Source organism: Hemicordylus capensis, chromosome 17, assembly GCF_027244095.1.
Source record: "Hemicordylus capensis ecotype Gifberg chromosome 17, rHemCap1.1.pri, whole genome shotgun sequence".
NCBI classification, from domain to species: Eukaryota; Metazoa; Chordata; class Lepidosauria; order Squamata; family Cordylidae; genus Hemicordylus; species Hemicordylus capensis.
In genome coordinates, this window is record NC_069673.1 from 5,087,501 (window position 1) to 5,106,311 (window position 18,811).

Consider the following 18,811-nt stretch of genomic DNA (forward strand, 5'->3'; position numbering starts at 1 on the left):
AGTGGTAGAGCTTTTGATACAAGGTTCTGTGTTCGAGTCCCGGGCCCATGGAGACCAACCCTTGCCTCAGAAGCTCACGTACTAACCAACACCTCGATTGTTTGTATTTAACTTGTTTGGGTGCCTTGACCTATTTCTAAAATGCTTTTGTGACTTCCTAGGGACTTCCTGGTCCACCTGGACAAAATGGCCTCCCTGGGAAGCCAGGCCCAGCAGGAGAAGTGGGGCCTCTGGGCCCAGTGGGAATTCCTGGCCCGCTGGGCTGCCTGGTGAGCATATCGGTATCTTGGAGCATGCTGGGGTTGTCGGCTTCAGGGCTTGAGGCCGGGCTGGCCCACTCACTAGGCCTGGTGAGGCCGTTGCCTCGAGTGGCGGATTGGTGCAGGCTGCAAAATGGCCGCCTCACCTGGCCTGCACCCCGGCCTCATGGGGCAATGGTCTCCTTACAGGGTCAAGGAGGCTCCACTGGTCCAGAGGGGCGGGCTGGCAAGAAAGGAGAGAAGGTAAGGACAAGAGCAAGACGATTTCATCTAGGCTGTTCCTCCAGGGCGCTTTCCAGATTGCATCCTGTCACTACATGCCCGTTAAGTCGGCTTCCGTACTGCCTGTGTTTCGGCATCACAGTCCCTGTACTGTCAGCAAGGAGCCGTTCACATTTCCGATGCCTTCTTTCGGGTTTTATCTTTGCATTACAGCAGGCGTGGAGCCAGCCGAATGGCAGCCTGGGTCCGGCCCCACCAGGCGGCCCCACTAGTGACAGCCTGTGCTCGGGGGTGTGGTTCTGGCTCCAGAGAGCCCAAACGAGCTCTCCCCCACATCCATTTCAGGCAGCTAACGCTGCCTGAAAAGGACAGGAGAGAGCTCGCTCGGGGCTCTTCCGGAGCTTGGACGAGGGCGGGGGTTGTTCGCTCGGGGCTCTTCCAGAGCCCGAGCCACACACCCCTGTGGACTTCGGTGGCCCTTTTAATTGGCGCCCGGGTTCTTTGAACCCGTCTGCACAATGGTGGCTCTGCCCCTGCGTTACAGTACTACAGAGCTGTATTTCCCCCTTGCCTGAGGTCCGTGCAAGCTAGAAAAGACTGCTCCCTCGTGGCTCAGCGCAACACCCCTTGTTTATGGTTTCAAGATGATTCTACCAAGTCAAAGTAAATGACCACTGAACAGCATGTAATCTGGAAACCCCACCGCTGCCACCCACCATTAAGGCCCCCTGAACCTTGTCCCGAATTGTGCACCCCGCCATCTGGGTTCAGGCCTCTGAATTCCACTCCCCCTCCCTATCAGACTCTCAGCTCTGCTTTGCCTTGGGTCTAGAAATGAATCGTACAAGCTGCTTAGTGAGGGACTCCCGGATTGCTCCTGACGAGCCCCAGGGTTTCCTGTTGGAGTGGCTGGATATCAGACCTTTCCCCACATCCATACTTTGGCTAGCCAGGAATTGGCAGCACCCTGATTAACTTCATTTCTTTAGGGGGACGCTGGAGCAGCTGGTGGAGCTGGCATTGGGGGGCTGGCTGGAGAACAGGTATGGAGAACATCTAGGCTTCTTCTTTTCCCCTTTCCCCACCTTCTCACACTTCTCTTGGGTCCTCTCTTGGTTTCCATCTGCCCCCTTTCCTCCTTCCGATGAAGCTGACGTCCTGAATCATAACAGCATTATTCAGCTTGTGTGTGTGTGTATCTGTTTCAACCATGTGTCTGAAAATGCAGGATTATTCATGATTTTTTGCCCCTAGGGTTCTCCAGGGCTGCCCGGAGGGGAAGGTCAGCCTGGGTCAAAAGGGCAACAGGTCAGTATTTCAAAAGAGCTTTGAAGATCCAGGTGACACTCTGTCTTTCGAGGGGTTACAAGCTCTAACGGGTCTTCGCTCAAATTTAGGAGATGGTGTTTCTTCTTTTGCGGGGGGGTGATATATACTTGGTAGGCCAGTGGTTTCAGGTTCACTCCCTGGCATCTCCGAGCAGGGCTGGGAAAGACTCCTGCCTGCAACCTTGGAGAAGTGGCTGCCAGCCAGTGTAGACAATACTGAGCCAGATGGACCAAGGGTCTGACTCAGTATATGGCAGCTCCCTATGTTCCTATGTTCTGCTCACAGTTCTGCTCTGTAAGAACGAGGAATGACAGGACTCCGTGTGTATTTCTTAAACCTAGTACTGCATGGCCATCTCATGTGTGCTCTGTGGCCACTCAGCCTCTTGAAGGGGATGTCTCAGGAAGTCGTTCGTTCCTCTGCACTTCCAGTCAATGGCCTTCTTCCATCCTGGGGGACGCCCCCTGCTAACCAAGCAAAGGATACCAGCTCCACCAGCACCACCTTTTAAAAGTGGTGATTCTCTTTCTTGAGCAGGGGGAGAGCAACTGGCTTTATCCGTCCCCAGCACAGCATCCCTCCAGTGGCTGTTGCTGGGGTCTCTCTCCTGTTTCTTTTTTAGATTGTGAGCCCTCTGGGGGACAGGGAGCCATTTTATTTATTTATATCTATGTAAACCGCTTTGGGAACTTTTGCTGAAAAGCGGTATATAAATCTTCTTCGTCCTCGTCGTGCTTCACAGCTGTAAGTTCTTGATTGCTAGGTGGTTATCTTATTCCAAGCCGGGGCCTTCACAGGGGCCAATCAGAAACTCACAAAGCTCCCAAATTAGGGTCGGAGGCTTCCCCTGCCCTGATGCGGATAGTGAGAAAAACCCCTCATATCGATGTATCCTCTTCCTCCAGCCCTGGCTTGCGTAGAGATATAAAGAAACTATCAGAAATCTCCAAGGTGTCTTTGTGGAAGGAACTCTGAAATTCTCTTCTGGGGCTATAGCCGAGAAGGCCCTGCATTGAGTTGTTCCCCTCACAACCGGACCTGGGAAGGTTCACTGTAGAACTGCCATCCCTTTCAGGACGTGGAGAACCAAAAATACACAACCTAGGATAACCTGTGGAGACCTTATGTTGATTGTTTTCTTTTCCAGGGGGGGAGAGGAACTCCAGGGTTCCCAGGTCCCAAAGGAGAGCTCGGAGAGAGAGGAGAGAAGGGGCTGGCGGGCGACCTTGGGAGACCTGGAGAGCCGGGGACAGAGGTACATGTTGGGAATTGTCAGAGGGTGGGTTTCTCCTCCCAGCTCAGCAGTGGGGAGGAACTGGGGGAAGCAGTCATGATCCAAGGCCAGGGATGGAAACGTGCTAAGAACCTGCTTTTCTTCCTCAGGGTGATGACGGAGACCCTGGGGTTCCTGGCGAGCCGGGGCCAAAGGGAGAGAAGGTGTGGCGGAATTTTATCCTCCTCGGAATTATTGTGTGCAGCTCCTGCACAATATTCGGCTGTCTTTCCTTTCTGTTCACGCAGACTTAGACCATTGATTTTTTAATATAGACCGACAGACAGATAGTTTCTAAACTGTTTTGTATTGCATTTTGCATTTTTAATTTATTTTTATTGTAATTTTCCTTGTTTTATGTGTGTGTTAGATTTTTTTTAAAAACTGTTGTGTAGTTGTGAGCCGCCCAGAGAACAACTTGTTCAGCAGCTAACTGAACAACTTGGGCAGCTAACAAATAAAGTTTATCATTATCATTATCATTCCTGAAAATATATTATTATTATTATTATCATTATTTACATTTATATCCCACTCTTCCTCCAAGGAGGGTGTGCTACATACTTGAGTTTCTCTTTCACAACAACCCTGTGAAGCAGCTTAGGCTGAGAGAGAAGTGACTGGCCCAGAGTCACCCAGCTAGTTACATGGCTGAATGGGGATTTGAACTCGGGTCTCCCCGGTCCTAGTCCAGCACTCTAACCACTACACCACGCTGGCTCTCTAAAACAGGGGTTCCCAACTTGTGGCACTCCAGATGTTGCAAAATTAGAACTCCCATCATCTTCAGCCACAATCAGTTGTAGCTGCCGGTGATGGAAATTGTAGTTCCCTACTAACTGAGCAAAGAGGCACCTTTGAAAAGGTGGTGATTCTCTTTATTGAGCAGGGGGAGAGCAACTGGCCCTATCCATCCCCAGCATAGCATCCCTCCATTGACTGTTGCTGGTGTCTTATCTGATTTTGTTTGTTTGTTTGTTTGTTTGTTTGTGAGCCGTTTGGGGACAGGGAGCCTTTTTATTTATTTATTTCCTTATATCTGTGTATATAAGGAACTTATATTTGGGAACTTTTTGTTGAAAAGCGGTATATAAATATTTGTCGTATTTGGAATCCAGCAGTGTCTGGACGGCCACAGGTGGGGAACCCTGCCCTAAAAGGACCATGAACCAGAACAAGCCGGACGTAACCCGTTGTGGAAGTAACGGTTTTCAATTCAAATCAATCAAACGGCCCTGCAAATCTTCCTAGATGGATTTGCCCATCATTGCTTCGGTTTGGGGACCTTGTCTGGTTGGTGTGATAGATTCTGCTTGTCTTCGACGGTACCCTTGCGAAAAGATGGTTCTCGTGTTCAAGAGAGTTGATTGGAAGGAAATAAATGGTTCTTGGGACTGGCCTTTGATTTTGCTCTCCAGCTCTTTAGAATAATCTCTCTCTCTCTTTCTCTGTCTGGAACAGGGGGACACTGGTGCCGGAGGGTCTTCTGGACCGCCAGGGCCCGGAGGAATGGTGGGGAAAGTGGGCAGAAAGGGCCTCAGAGGAGAAAAGGGGGCAGAAGGCTTCATGGCAAGTACTAGCCACGAGGGGTATCACTTTTGTGCTCAGCTTGGGGGACTCCCTAGAACAGGAGTGGGCAGCCTGGCCCTCTGGCGGTTGTTGGACTTCCTCTCCCGCCAACCCCAGCCAAAATGCCGCGTTTGCCCACCCCTGCCCTAGAAGCTGACCACTGTCGGAAACAGGCTGCTGGGCTTTGGGAGAGCTTTGCTGGGATCCAGCAGGGTTCGGCTCCAGCATTTCCATCAAGGGGCATCCTCTTCTCTGTGTCCTTTGCAGGGCCAGGCGGGCGTGACTGGCGTGGCGGGGCCTGAAGGAGCCAGAGCGGCAAGGGTAGGTCACGGTTCAGAGCCAGGAGCCCGTAGGGGCCGTCCGGAAGAGGACCCCCTTCCTCAGCTCAGGCTACACCACCCTCGCCTTGTGTGGGTTGTAAGGCCGTGGGAAGAGAGCTGGTCTATGGGAAGAGAGCTGGCCCTGTGGTAGCAAACATGACTTGTCCCCTTTGCTAAGCAGGGTCTGCCCTGGTTTGCATTTGAATGGGAGACTTGATGTGTGAGCACTGTGAGATATTCCCTTTAGGGGATGGCGCTGCTCTGGGAAGAGCAGAAGGTTCCCAAGTTCCTTCCCTGGCAGCATCTCCAAGACAGGGCTGAGAGAGATTCCTGCCTGCAACCTTGGAGAAGCCGCTGCCAGTCTGTGCAGACAATACTTAGCTAGATGGACCAATGGTCTGACTCAGTATGTGGCAGCTTCCTATGTTCCAATGTAAGGCCAATCTCTCCCCTCCACTCTCTCTCCTTGTGTTCCCTGCTCCACCTGGCCCACCTTTATAATGAGGATGGAAAGTGTAAATAAATGTAAAACCGTACAAAAGGCATTCAGCCAGCACCATGCGCCTTGCAGGAACCAACTCTTCTTTCTGGTGTTGCAGGGGGAATCGGGAGTCCGGGGGCTTCCGGGATCAGACGGCCCTGAAGGGCTGAAGGTAATGAAACCAATAAATCCCAGAGGTCCTATTCCAGGCCTGCTCAACTCCGGCCCGTTCGCAGATGTTGGCCTACAACTCCCATAATCCCCGGCTATTAGCCACTGCGGGTGGGGATCATGGGAGTTGTAGTCCAAAAACAGCAAGGTGGGGGCTACATTGAGCAGGCCTGCCCTGTTCTCTAGCTCAGGGGAAGAGCTAGAGAATGCCTGCTGATGGCCCCAATGTCAGTCCCTTCCATTTCCACAGAAGGCTGGGGAAAATCCTTGTCTGGGACCCTGGAGAGATGCTACCAGCCAGAGTAGGCAGTATGGGGCTAGGTGGACCCATGGTCTGACTCAGCAGGAGAAAGCTCAGTGGTGGAGCATCTGCTGTGCACACAGGCAGCCCTGGATTCAAGCCCTGGCGTCTTCAGGTCGAGCTGGGATTAGGACCCCTGCCCTGTCTGGAACGCTGTAGAGTTGCTGCCAGTCAGTGCAGACAGTCCGGACCAAGGACTGGTCCAGTGGCCCTAATGCCGCTTCCAATATTCAGCCCAGTGGCAGAGCATCTTGCAGAAGGTCCCCAGTGCCTTCCCCGGGCCGGCAGCATCTCTCCAGGTAGGGGAGGACGCCTGCCGAAACCTTGGAGAAGCCGCTGCCAGTCAGAGCAGACAATCCTGAGCGAGGTGGACCAAGGGTCTGACTCCGCAGAAGGCCGCTTCCGTCGGTTGCAGAGCTAGCAGTGCAGGGGAAGTGAGGAAATGAGAGCCGAGTCTTAACTTTCGGGACGAGCAGGTCTGTTCCCTTAATTGAGCCCCATGATTTGCAAATAACTCGGTGGCTTCATCACTTTATTTGGATTTGTTTCAGGGAAACCAAGGCCCTGATGGCTTACGAGGTCCCAGTGGTGTGGCTGGAGCGACGGTAAGCGTAGGGTGCTTTGTATTGTCCCTATCCAGCCCTAACAACAGTGCCCCTCCAAGGGCCATGACAGGTGTATGTGTTGTATTCCCCACCCCACACCGATCGTGAGCCCTTTGGGGATGGGGAACCTTCTTATTTATTATCTGTTTTCCTACGTCCTTTGCTTTGAGAATGATTGAAGAGCAGCACATCAATATTTGAAGGCGTTCCCAAATCTCTCTCTTTTTAATTGCTCCTTTCACATCTAAGCTGCTGTATCTGGGAGCGACGGGACGGAACTAGGAGGCAGAGGAAAGGTGTCCATCTTCAGCCACAAAAACCCCAGGTGGCAATTTTCTGTCACTCGCTTCTGCAACGGGATTACTCCTACTGAGCAACCTCATAGGGGAGTCGTATGGATTGCGATATTGTGCATCTAGACGGCTGTGAAATAGAAATATCTTTGTAATATTATCAGCATTCAGATGCTGGTGATATAAATGGCTTTTTCTTTTCTTTTCTTTTTTCTGTAGGGATTCCCAGGAGAAGATGGGGAGAAGGGAGACCAGGGCAAGAGAGGTCCTTTGGTAAGTCTTTATTCAGCCAAAAATGATCAACGGAGAGCTTTGAACCAGGCTCATATTTGGGAGGGAGGAAAAAGAACGGGGGTGCAAAAATCACCCATTTTTTAAAAATCACCACCCAGTTCATGATAGTACCACCCAAAAGCTGCAGGCCAGCACACACACACACCATCCCAACTTCACCCCCCAACAAAATGCTTTCAGGAGGTTGGATATGAATGCAACTGAATGCAAGAAAGAATCCAGTTTCAATGCAGGTCCCTGCCCCGAGGACCTTACAATCTCTGCAAGAAGGGAAATAATTATTGTTAAGTCGTAGATTTTCCACTCTTTTTGCTCTTCAACCTTCCACAGCTGTGTCTGACTGAAAGGGAAGCCACCTTTTCTCGTTGCTTTTCTCATGTGTAGGACAACTGCTTTGTTTCAAGATTTGGAAAGGTGTGTCAGCAATGGTTCTTTCCCATTTGTGCTCTCTAGGGTGCCCCAGGCCCTGAGGGTGTGAAGGGGAGCCAAGGACCTAGGGGTCCCAATGGCCTCCAGGGACCCCAGGGGAATACAGGCCCGAAAGGAGAGGTTGGCGCTCAGGTAACTTCCTTCTCTTTAATTTTGTGATTGGGAGTCTGGCTGTCTTGTTTACTGAGAGTGCACCATTGATAAGTGGTTAGGGACGTAAACAGAACTGTACTGTTCCTTGAAAGCTGAGAATCTCTCTCCAGCCTTTGGAAGCGGACGCTTTTCTGCTGGGGACAGCGATAGGAGCGAGGCAAACAGAGCCAGTTGGGGAGTCGTAGCAGAATCAGCATCTCTTTAGATGGCAGGCAATAAGGCAATTAAATGCTCCCTGTAATTTTTGCTTTTAGCTTCTACTGTTAAGGTATTGATTTGTCTCTCCCATTGATTTCAGGGGTATTATGGATTGCCAGGCGAAACAGGAGCACCGGGTCCAACCGGCACTGACGTGAGTTGACTTTGTTTGCTGCATTTTATATTCACTTTGGGTCCAGCTAGACGCGGTGGGGTGGGGGGGGGACACATTCTTGCCCTGACCCAGACTAAGCAGCACCCCAAGCAAGGAATGTTTTCAGCACCCCTCTATTTGCTCAGCTTTTGAAGGCTTTTTCGTTTTGTGCTTTAGTAACCACTTCCACAGCAGTGTGTGTGGACCGTGCGTCAGGGATGATGCCCGACGCACAAGATGACAGCTTGGCTTGCACGGAGATCTGTAAATCTGCATTTATTCATTCTGTGCATAAGAAGATGAAGGCAGATTGGTTTCCTCTAACCTTATAGACATTTTTAAATTTGAAGATTAACGGAAACCCCTCCACCCCCCAAAAAAACCTTGGTGCCACAGGTAGATTTTAGAAGGGGCCGACTCCGTGTTTTCTTGCATAGGATTGAATTCTTTTAAGATAGCATTTGCCATGCTTCGTTTTCCTAAGTGCCTGTATTAAAGGCAATTAACATCTGTAAAAGATCTGCTTGCGGCGGGGGGGGGGGTACCTTTGTAGATGAACAAAATGTTGGTTTATCTCATTGGTTAATTAATTCAAGCAATTATTTGACTGACTAATTAAGCCCTAGCATCCTCCCATGGAAGAAAATGCATTTGGGGCCCAAACTGAGCTTTTTCTGTCTATAGGGGCCCCCAGGCCAGAAAGGAGATTCAGGATTGCCAGGGGAACCGGGGCAAAAGGTGAGGTTTTCTAAATTGATCATTTTAAGTCAGAATTGACATGGCCCGTTGTGTGTCTCGGGAGTGTAATTATGGCATGAATTGCCATTTGGGCAGGCCTGTCTGGAGCAGGGGGGCTGTTCATTGTGACTCTTGTCACGGTCTGCCCCCTTAGAGACGGAAGTGGGGCCATCGCATTGCAGGTAAGGTGCTCTCTCCCCTCCCCACGAAAATCAGCCAGTTTTTGGCCGAAAATGGCCAATGGGGAACCTAACCCCTGCAATCCCGTAGGGATCAATGATCTAATATTTGCGGTTTCCATATCCACGGTACAGCCACGGAATGGAACCCCCGCAAATATCGAGGTCCACCTGTATTAAAGAGACCAGAGTAAACAGAATTAAATCAACGGGTATATCGAAGTGGAAGAGATTTTACAGTTCGTCTTGTCCTCCTAGAGTTTGAGTTAGAATACACCATCCTGAGAATCTAAGCTTTTAGATTTTGCATAACAAGCAAGCTGTTAGGCTCTGGTGTCTCTGTGTAAGCTGCTAACGGTGCTGCTGTCTCTTCCGCCTTCTCCTGGAAAGATTTGCTTGTCCCTGTTTTGTTTCAGGGCCCTCAGGGATTACCAGGTCTGGATGGTCAGAAAGGATGCAGAGGAGAAAAGGTATCTATCAACCACCACTTTAAAATTAAAATTAAAATGTAAAACTGCTCTGCGGGTTGGGGGGTTGACGTCACAGGCACTGGTGAATCAGTACTGTACACAGCCACTTCCTCCCTTTTTGCATTCAAACTGATTACTCTGGTAAAGCTGCACAGCAGGGTTTTGAGCTTGCAGAGGGAAGGAGGAAATGTACATTGGAAAGAAATGTAGTGAGGTTGCTTCCAAACTGGATCTGCTGCTCTGCAAAGCCTGTGTTCATTTTTGTTCCCACTTCCCTTAGGGGCAGCACGGGCGTGGCGGGTCTCCCGGTTTCCCTGGCAATCCTGGCAGAAGGGTAAGGAAGCAGACTCAGGCCCGCTTTCTCTTGCAAAAGCACGCCCCAGAATACACAAGAGAGTCTCTAAGGGCTGAATTATGGGCACCATTTCTGTGCTCACAAGTTTGGACGGATCTGTGCCTGCGGACACAGTACACCTGTCCTACGAGTGTTGTACATAACGTGTGAATGGGATGCTTAAGGAGGAGGTGAACGTGCTGATGTCTCAGGTCCAAATTTGAGACTTAGCAACTCTTCCCTGCTCCGCCCCCCCTTGCTGCTTTTAGGGCAAGCGCGGCAAAGCTGGATCCAGGCCTCCAAGGGGTTCCAAGGGTCCGAAGGTAGGCCATGTGCTCTGTGTTCTTTTTGGGGGGAGGGAGGAAGAAGGTCGGTGAGGGTCTAATGGCTGATCTCTGGGTGGTTTGAAGTAGATTGGAAAGGGCTTTCTGGAGAGCTTGGTCGAAAACCATGCTCCATTTTTGTCAAAGGCCCCACAGAAGTTGTGAAAAGGCTATAGACTGGGGGACCAGGCAGTTGTCCTGTGGCAGCAAGGGGCTGCTGTGCCTTAAAACAGGGAAATGCCATTGTTTTAGTGTACTGCAGTGGCCACCATTTTATTTCCCAGAATGCACGGGGAAACGATGCTTTCCCCTGCACATCCTGGGAAAGGAACGCGGCAGCCTTCAAGAACAAGCTAGTCCCTTGCTTAACTGAGCAGAGAGGCACCTTTTTAAAGTGGTGATTCTCTTTATTTAGCAGGAGGTGAGCAACTGGCCCTATCCCTCCCCAGCACAGCATCCCTCCAGTGGCTGTTGCTGGTGTCTTTCTTACGTTTCTTTTTAAATACTGTGGTTGCCAGAACCTAAGGGGTATACCCGTGGGTCAAATGGGCCGTAACCCAAAGTTTGGCTTTAAAAAAGCCAAACCTGCCAACCTTTGGGGACAGGGAGCCATTTTCTATCTATTTGTCTGTCTGTCTATCCATCCATTCAAACTGCTTTGGGAACTTTTGTTGAAAAGTGGTATATAAATATTAGTTGCATTCATAAGAGCAGTGCTGGAAGCCACTGCGGTTTACAACACGAATGCTGATTCCTACAGGCAATTTTGCAGGCGGTCTAGATGATGTTCTCCACATCCTAGGAACATAAGAAGCTGCCTTCTACCGAGTCCAACGCTTTGTCCATCCTGCTCAGTATTGTCTGCACTGACTGGCAGCAGCTCCTCCAAGCTTTCGGGAAGGAGTCTCTCCCAGCCATATCTGGAGATGCTGCCAAGGACTGAACCTGGGACCACCGGCACGCCCTGCCACTGGGCTACGGCCCCATCCTGTAATCCATGGAACACCTTAGTCATGACTAAGCATTGTTAAAATCAATGAGACGAGTTAATCATGACTGATTTGAGCCTCATTAAATTCAAAGAGACTTAGTCACGACTAACTCTGGCTGGATGCTGCCCTTTCATATTTCGTCATTTGAGGTTTTTTGCCATTGTAAACCTCTTGGAAATCCTGGACTGACACATATTTTTGTAAATAAATAACTGCCCATGCTTTCTCAGCTTAGATTGCCATGATCTTTAAAAACAGAAACTGGGGAAAGTGTCTGATGAATGTAACATGCAGAGAGACAATGTCTTTGTGGGATTGTCCTGGAAAGGCATTAGCAAACTGCAGGCATTTTCTGCACGTCTTTTCTTCTTTCTTCAAGGGGCTGCGTGGTGAACGAGGCCTCAAGGGACCAGGAGGACCCCCAGGTGTTTATGTAAGTATTCATCACATGGAGCAATGTTCCTGAATTCCATTCTGTGCAAAATTCACGACCCTCAGGGACATATTTTCGGGAGGTATACAGAGGGCTTCAAAGGGAAGGAGAGATCCAAGAACACCACCCTTCCCGTGAAGCACCAGTGCAGGATTAGTCCAGATCCCAGTCATTATGATTGGTTATTTTGTTTACTTACAGTTCACCTTGCTACAAAGATTTCAGTTAATTTGGGCTATCACACAATTAAATAAAAAAAAGTTTGATGAATAAATGAAATCTGCAAAAAAAAAAAAAAAGGAACTTCCTGCCTCTTGATCTTAGGCTTGGCTCCTCCCTGTTTAATTTTTAAACCAAAGTTAAATAACTGAGCAAAGAAGCACATTTTAAAGCTGGTGATTCTCTTTATTGAGCAGGAGGAGAGCAACTGGCCCTATCCATCCCTAGTACAGCATCCCTCCAGGGGCTGTTGCTGGTGTCTATCTTAGGGGGTTTTTTTTAGATTGTGAGCCCTTTGGGGACAAGCAGACATTTTATTTATGTGTTTATGTCTATATACACCACTTTGGAAACTTTTGTTGAAAGATGGTATATAAATATTTTTCGTATTTGTAAATACTTAAAAAGAAATCAAGCAGGCCTTCTAGTAACTCTGTACATTTCTCTGTGATTGCTTAAAGATTGCCTTATCCCGCCTTTTTATGATATTAGAGGTTGTGTTTTACTGCTTTCTTTAATGAATTTTTTGTAAGCTGCAATGAATTCATTTGTGAAGAATGGTGGCATATAAATATTTTAAATAAACAGATAGATAAATAAAATATTTTTAAAGAAAGCTAGGTTTTTCTCCTACCCCTTTCTAAAAATGCAAAAATGGGGGCCATTTTCTAAAACACGTAGACAGCCAGTTTGAGCTGCAAAGCACACAATCAAATATGGAAACCATTGCCACAGGATGTTGTGATGGCCAGTACTTCATTCATATATAGATATAGATATAGATATAGATATAGATATAGATACACACACACACATATATATATACTGTACTTCAATTTTGCAGCTGTATAGAAGTGCCTCCATCTGCAAACTGTGGAGTTGTCCAGACGAGGACTCGTTTACCACATGTAATGATAAATAAACTACAAATTACCATAGTGAATTCTGTTTGTCCTGTTTACCATTTGCAGGGGGATTCTGGACTGAGAGGGGTAAAAGGAGTCAAGGGTCCCAAAGGACGAAAGGTGGGTGCCCACCTGTGTGGTGTAGTGTTTGGAGTGTTAGACTAGGACTGGGAAGACCCGAGTTCAAATCCTCATTCAGCCATGGAGACTCATGGGTGCCTCCGGGCCAGTCCTTTTGCTCTCAGCCTTGCCTACCTCACAGGGTTGTTGTGAGGATAAACATAACCATGCACACTGCTCTGGGCTCCTTGGAAGAAGAGCAGGTTATAAATGTAAAAGTTAATTGTTATTTCTCAGCTGAATCAATTATACCAGCAATTTTTTGCTTAGATTCTCCAAAGTGAAAGGGCTGTTGTAATATCAGTTTAGTGTATCCTCTCTTTTTACATCACTGGGAACCGTTAATCCTTTTCACCTTCTTTTGCCTTCTTCTAGGGTGACAAAGGAAGCATGGGGGACCTTGGTCCACAGGGAGATAACGGCTTTAAGGTGCTTGTGAGAAAATGTATGTGTGTGTGGATTTCTAATTTTAAAATTTTGCAAAGGATCTAGTCCTCAGTAAGAACCATCTTTCTCATTCAGGGCAAGCAGGGTCCGGTGGGTGTTCCAGGGAGGACAGGACCAAAAGGGGAACAGGTAACATTGCTTTATATACTCTTGCCATAGTCTCGCTTTCCAAATCCGGGTACCTAATTTGCATATTATGTAAATTGGCCTGAAAATAATTTGTGAGCAGAAGAGTGACTGCACATTTTGCTCCATAACTCTGCTTCTACAAGGGCTAGAGCTTAGCTTTAAAAAGAAAAAAAAGAAAGAAAGCTGAAATCCGGGAAAATGTTATCTGCCATGATAGTACCCGGGTCACAGAAGCCAGTGGGAACCAACTGACCTGGCCGGGGGAGGTTGAGGGACAGTTATGTGCACAACCTGTGGCAAGCCCCACCCCCTGGATGAAAAGTAAATAGCATGCTGAGGCCAGCTTGGCTACCAGGATATCTCTGCTTTCTTTTCAGGGTGTGATTGGCCTTCCTGGTACACGTGGTTATGCTGGATTCCCTGGCGTTTCGGTAAGCATTTCCATTTTGGGGGCCCACAGGCTCCTGGGAGGAAATTTGTCGATGATCTCAATGGTGGCTTTGGCTACATGCCTTCCTTGGCTGGGCAGACTTCAGGCTTGAGAGATCTGCTTGGTTATTATTGGGTATTTTTTTGTTTTTTGTTTACTAGAACCCCAAGTTCTCTCAACCAAAGCCAAGTGCAAAACAATGCTTGGAGGGGGAGTGTAGAGTTGGCAAACATGCTGCTGCAGAAAGATGAGGGCCTTTTCAAGTATTCCCACGGAACACTCAGAAAACCCCTCTTGACTTGGCCCGGCTGAGCAGATGAGCTGCAGTACCCCCTTTGACCATTGCTTGGGTGGCGCTGTAGCACAGGAAAACTGAGCCAATAGCTCCCTCTGTGGGAGGGAGGGCCTAAGGCTATGAGAGGGAAGGAGCTAAATATGAAGCGTGTGTGTGTGTGTGTGTGTGTGTGTGTGTGTGTGCACGCACAAGTGTGTTCACACACACTTTTTGAAGCTTAGGACACAGTCATCTCTGGATTTTTCACAAAATTTGGTGTTTTCTTTCCTGCTCTCCCCAGGGCTCACTTGGAGAAAAAGTAAGTAATTCTCTCCTCTAGCACTCTGCTTGTACAAATTCTTCTTCTGAGCAGACCTGCAGTCCTCAAAACCATGCACCCAATATACAAATACAAATGCGGCAAATATTTATATCCCACTTTTCAACCAAAGTTCCCAAAGCGGTCTACATACAGAAATCAATCAATCAATCAATCAGTTAATTAAAGGGCTCCCTGTCCCCAAAGGGCTCACCGTCTAAAAAAGAAACATAAGTTAGACACCAGCAACAGCCGCTGGAGGGATGCTGTGCTGGGGCTGGATAGGGTCAGTTGCTCTCCCCCTGCTAAATAAAGAGAATCATCACTTTAAAAAGGTGCCTCTTTGCTCAGTTAGCAGGGGCTAATCCACACCTCCCTGCTTTCCTTAACTGGGGGTGTTTGCTGGTGAGAATTAACGTGTTGTCAAGACTTTTGCCACCCCCATTTAGAGCAGGGCAGCCTGCAAACAAGATCAGAGAGGCCAGGGCCAGGTCCTAAAGGCAGTCAGGTTCCAAAAGACTTTGAGTTCAGGGCAAGGAAAAGCACAAGGGTCTGGCCGTCTTCTCTAACTGCATGTTGCTGAGACTAAGGGACCAAACTGGAATCAACGGTTGTATAGAGCCAGCAGTGAACCTATTGGTTCTCCATATCACCTGGTCCAGCTGAGCTAATAAACTGCAGTACCTCCTCTGGCCATTCTCTAGGTGGTGCTGTAGGACAGCAAAGATCAGGTTAAGAGTTCCTGCATTAAGGTTATGAAGGGCCTAATGCTAACGAGAGGGAGGGGACTTAAACATGCACAGATTTTTAATACTTTCCCTTCTTGTTTTTCCAGGGTCTCAAAGGCTTTCAAGGCCTGCCAGGACCCAAAGGAGCACCAGGCCTGCCTGTAAGTTAGCAGTCTTTTTCGCTAGAATCATAGAATTGCAAGGGGGGGGGGTTTTGGCCCAACCCCCTGCATCGGCAAGATTTCCTCCATGAGGACTAGTAGCAACTAGCAATTTATATATAAAAAAAAGAATGTGTTGATACAATAGTGAGGACCACTCCTCAGGCTTTCGTAGGTCCAGTTCACGGGGAAGCAGAAGGTGGAAGGAGGCTGTGGAGTTCTCGTAGCGTTTTGTGATAGAAAACACGAGGGATGGTTCTCCTTAGTACAAATAAATAAAACCCAGTTATGTGCTCAGCTGATGAGGGGATGGAGCCATCCCTCAGCGGTAGAGTATCTGCGTTGCATGCAGAAAGTCCCAGGTTCCGTCCCTGGCAGCATCTCCAGGTAGGGCTGGGAGAGACCCCTGAGACTGAAACGCTGCCAATCAGAGTTGACAATTCTGAGCGAGATGGGCTGGGGCTCTGACTCCGTAGAAGGCTGTTTCCTGTGTTCGGAGGGGCTGTCACTGAACGGTATGATATCTGCTTGGCATGCAGAAGGTCCCGGGTTCCATCCCTGGCAGCATGTCCAAGCAGACCTGGGAAAGATGACACCTGCCTGAAACCTTGGAGAGCTGCTGCTGCCAGTCAGTGTAGACAGCCCTGAGCTGGATGGACCAATATTCCGATTCAGTAGAAGGCAGCTTCATAGATGAGGAAGGACCCATAGCTCCATGCCAGAGCATCTGTTTTGCATGCAAAACGTCCCCGGTTCAATCCCTGGCATATCCAGGTAGGGCTAGGAGAGACCCCTGTCTGGAAGGATGGGGAGCCTCTGCCAGTCAGGGCAGGCAATACGAAGCTGGACGGACCAAGGGCCTGACTCCGTAGGAAGCAGCTTCCTATTTTCCGTACGCAAAAGTATGTGCATTTTCAGCCCACAAAGTACTGTGTATGCATTTAGGCACCATGAGGTATGCGTTTATTTGTGCATCCTGGGCTAAGGTTCCAAGATGCTGGTTTTTGGAGGCTGTGCCTATTTGGACAAGAGCTGAGGGTGGCCGAAGAAAGAAGTCAGCATAGTTTAGAGTTGGGGTTAGCCATGGGGGATCTGGGCTGAGGTGGTGACCTCCCGTTCCCCAGACCCTGGGAGCATTGAGTGGCCTGCCTGAGACCCAGGGCACTGAGCAGCAGGTGTCTGGAGGCAGGATTGTCAACTGCCCGTGTTGTTTCTAGGGCGCACCTGGCGTTCCTGGTCCCCGGGGTGCTCCGTTGAATCTCTCCAGGGAAGAACTGCAGGTGAGTGCTGACAAATCAAAGCCCAGGGAGAACGGTCTGCCGAATTGTATCGGGGTGGGGAGCAGAGCTGAGACGGTTTCTCCCCTTTTGCATTTTCAGTCGCCTTTGCCCCTGAATATTCAGGGCTCCTCCTGGTTGATAGCTACCATCTCCCCCCCACCCCACCCCAGAATGCAACACTGTGGTGGTGGTTGGAGTTCCAGTGCCTCGACCTTTTGCACCAACTATCCTCATGGCCACTGGGGCATTGGGAGTAGAGATCGTGAGTCAGGGTCTCCCTATCTCTGTGACCCCTGTCGTTACTCTTCAGGTATTTCCTGGGCTGAGTCAGATTCCCTTCCTTTCCTCTTAGAGAGCAGATGGAAACCTCTCCCTCCGCCCCCACCTATTCATTATGTAGTTCTTTAGATCAAGGATTGGGTCTTTCCTATCCAAAGGGGTCCTTCGCCCATACAGCTCCTTAGTATTTTGATTCTTCAAGAATCTCCACGTATCTCCTTGAAATAGCTGCGGCAACGAAACTCTGCAGACTACTCTGTAACTGGAGTGGCGAACTTCTTCCGTGCTCTGCTAACTAACCGGGGGATAAAAATTACAACCCCCACCAGTTGGGACATCAGAATCACTTTCGTAGATACGCTGTCGATAATGTTAGAGGCGTCTCTCAAAAACAGATGAATCGCTTATGATGAGTCAAACTGGAATCGTCGATACGATCGTGGGAAAGTGGCGCTCTCAGCCGTATCTGGAAAAGCCAGGGAGGGAACTTGGGACCTTCTGCTCTTCCCAGAGCAGCCCCATCCCCGGAGGGGAATCTTTTCCAGGGCTCACACATGGAGTCTCCCATTCAAATGCAAACCAGGGTAGACCCTGCTTAGCTAAGGGGACAGTGCATGCTTGCTACCACCAGAGTACCTCACCTCCCAGTTAATGCAGCATTGCATGGAAGGTGGAGGAAAAGGACGCCCTGCCGCGTCCAACCTTGATTTTGGGCCACGCCACTTCTCCAGACCTCGCATGGGATGTAGAGCCTAGCTGGATGCTTCTTCCACCCAGCTATCAGGCATGAGCACAAATCCTGGTTTGTGAGATTTCTTGGCATCTGCAAAGAACTGCAAAGCACACAAGTCACTTTTAGCTGCCTCCCAATGTATGAATGAATAGCTTTATTTTGATTATCGATTAGACACAAACACAACAGACGACAGAACATTCAGATAAGAAATCTATCATACCATACACCAACCAAGTAAACATTTTATGGTAAGATCTAAAGGGTAGAAATTAATTGTTGACGGATCTTAACAGTGGCCATGCAAAATTTAGCAACCTTGTGTGTAATAGACAGTTTCTTGTCTGCAAGAATTGTGACGTAAAATTCATCATTTCGGCCGGGTTAATGTAATAGCAAGGGGAGTGATAAGACTACGTTGACTGTCATTATAAAAGGTAGGGATGTGCAAAAAATTTCGGGCACAGATCGATCTGTGCCCGAAATGAGCAATTTCGGGTGATTCAGGGCTGAACCGAATCACCCTCGATGTCCCCCGATATTTTTCGGGGCCGAGCCAAATCACCCGAATTTCGGGGCCGAAAAATTTGGGTAATTCATGACCGATTTTGGGGGATTATTTGAAGTTTTAGTGACTTTGGGGGAGTTCGGGGGCATAGAATGGGATCTGGGCAAAAAGAGTGGGGTGGGGTGGTAGTGCCTAATGGGTGCAGGCTACCACCCCAATTTCAGGGGGATAGGGCAAAGGGCTGATTTTTGGGAAATTTCTGAAGTTTTTGTGTCTTTGGGGCAGATTGGGGGCAGAAAGTGGATCTGCCCCAAAAGAGTGGGGTGGGCTGGTAGATAGTGCCTAATGGGTGGAGGCTACCACCCGTCCCCAATTTCAGAGTGATTGGGCAGAGGGCTGGATTTTGGTGAATTTCTGAGGTTTTTCTTCATAAGGTGCAGTGTGCTAGATTGATATTCATAGTAAATGAGAGTGTGAAAAAGTGAAAGTGGGGTCATGAGAGTTCTTTAATTGAAAAAAAATCTCATTTGCTATCATTGGATGAGAATTCACACCTCAGAAAATAAGGGAATAACATCCCTTCAGAAAAACTTCTGATGTCACTAAAGTCACTAAAGTCTCTAAAAGTCACTAAAACTTCAAAAATTCCCAAAAAATCAGCCCTTTGCCCAATCCCCCTGAAATTGGGGTGGTAGCTTCCACCCATTGGGCACTACCACCCCACCCCAAAATTTTGCCCCTGGGCCCTTCCCCCCCCA

General features: G+C 48.8%; 1 protein-coding gene across 10 annotated transcripts in view; it reads left to right on the forward strand.

Annotated features, from left to right (window-relative positions):
• COL27A1 (collagen type XXVII alpha 1 chain) overlaps positions 1-18,811 on the forward strand; it is a 109,300-nt gene that overhangs the window by 75,941 nt on the left and 14,548 nt on the right. For 8 of the 10 annotated variants that reach the window (XM_053281847.1, XM_053281857.1, XM_053281849.1 and 5 more), the window contains 25 exons: positions 162-269; positions 450-503; positions 1,472-1,525; positions 1,737-1,790; positions 2,959-3,066; positions 3,195-3,248; positions 4,546-4,653; positions 4,921-4,974; positions 5,573-5,626; positions 6,478-6,531; positions 7,044-7,097; positions 7,572-7,679; positions 7,999-8,052; positions 8,737-8,790; positions 9,386-9,439; positions 9,720-9,773; positions 10,043-10,096; positions 11,468-11,521; positions 12,712-12,765; positions 13,141-13,194; positions 13,288-13,341; positions 13,719-13,772; positions 14,347-14,364; positions 15,200-15,253; positions 16,471-16,533. In XM_053281847.1, the coding sequence (XP_053137822.1) occupies positions 162-269; positions 450-503; positions 1,472-1,525; positions 1,737-1,790; positions 2,959-3,066; positions 3,195-3,248; positions 4,546-4,653; positions 4,921-4,974; positions 5,573-5,626; positions 6,478-6,531; positions 7,044-7,097; positions 7,572-7,679; positions 7,999-8,052; positions 8,737-8,790; positions 9,386-9,439; positions 9,720-9,773; positions 10,043-10,096; positions 11,468-11,521; positions 12,712-12,765; positions 13,141-13,194; positions 13,288-13,341; positions 13,719-13,772; positions 14,347-14,364; positions 15,200-15,253; positions 16,471-16,533 (1,539 nt within the window). The remainder of the gene's footprint in view (positions 1-161; positions 270-449; positions 504-1,471; positions 1,526-1,736; positions 1,791-2,958; positions 3,067-3,194; positions 3,249-4,545; positions 4,654-4,920; positions 4,975-5,572; positions 5,627-6,477; positions 6,532-7,043; positions 7,098-7,571; positions 7,680-7,998; positions 8,053-8,736; positions 8,791-9,385; positions 9,440-9,719; positions 9,774-10,042; positions 10,097-11,467; positions 11,522-12,711; positions 12,766-13,140; positions 13,195-13,287; positions 13,342-13,718; positions 13,773-14,346; positions 14,365-15,199; positions 15,254-16,470; positions 16,534-18,811) is intronic. The other 2 variants (XM_053281851.1, XM_053281850.1) reach the window with 2 other exon arrangements.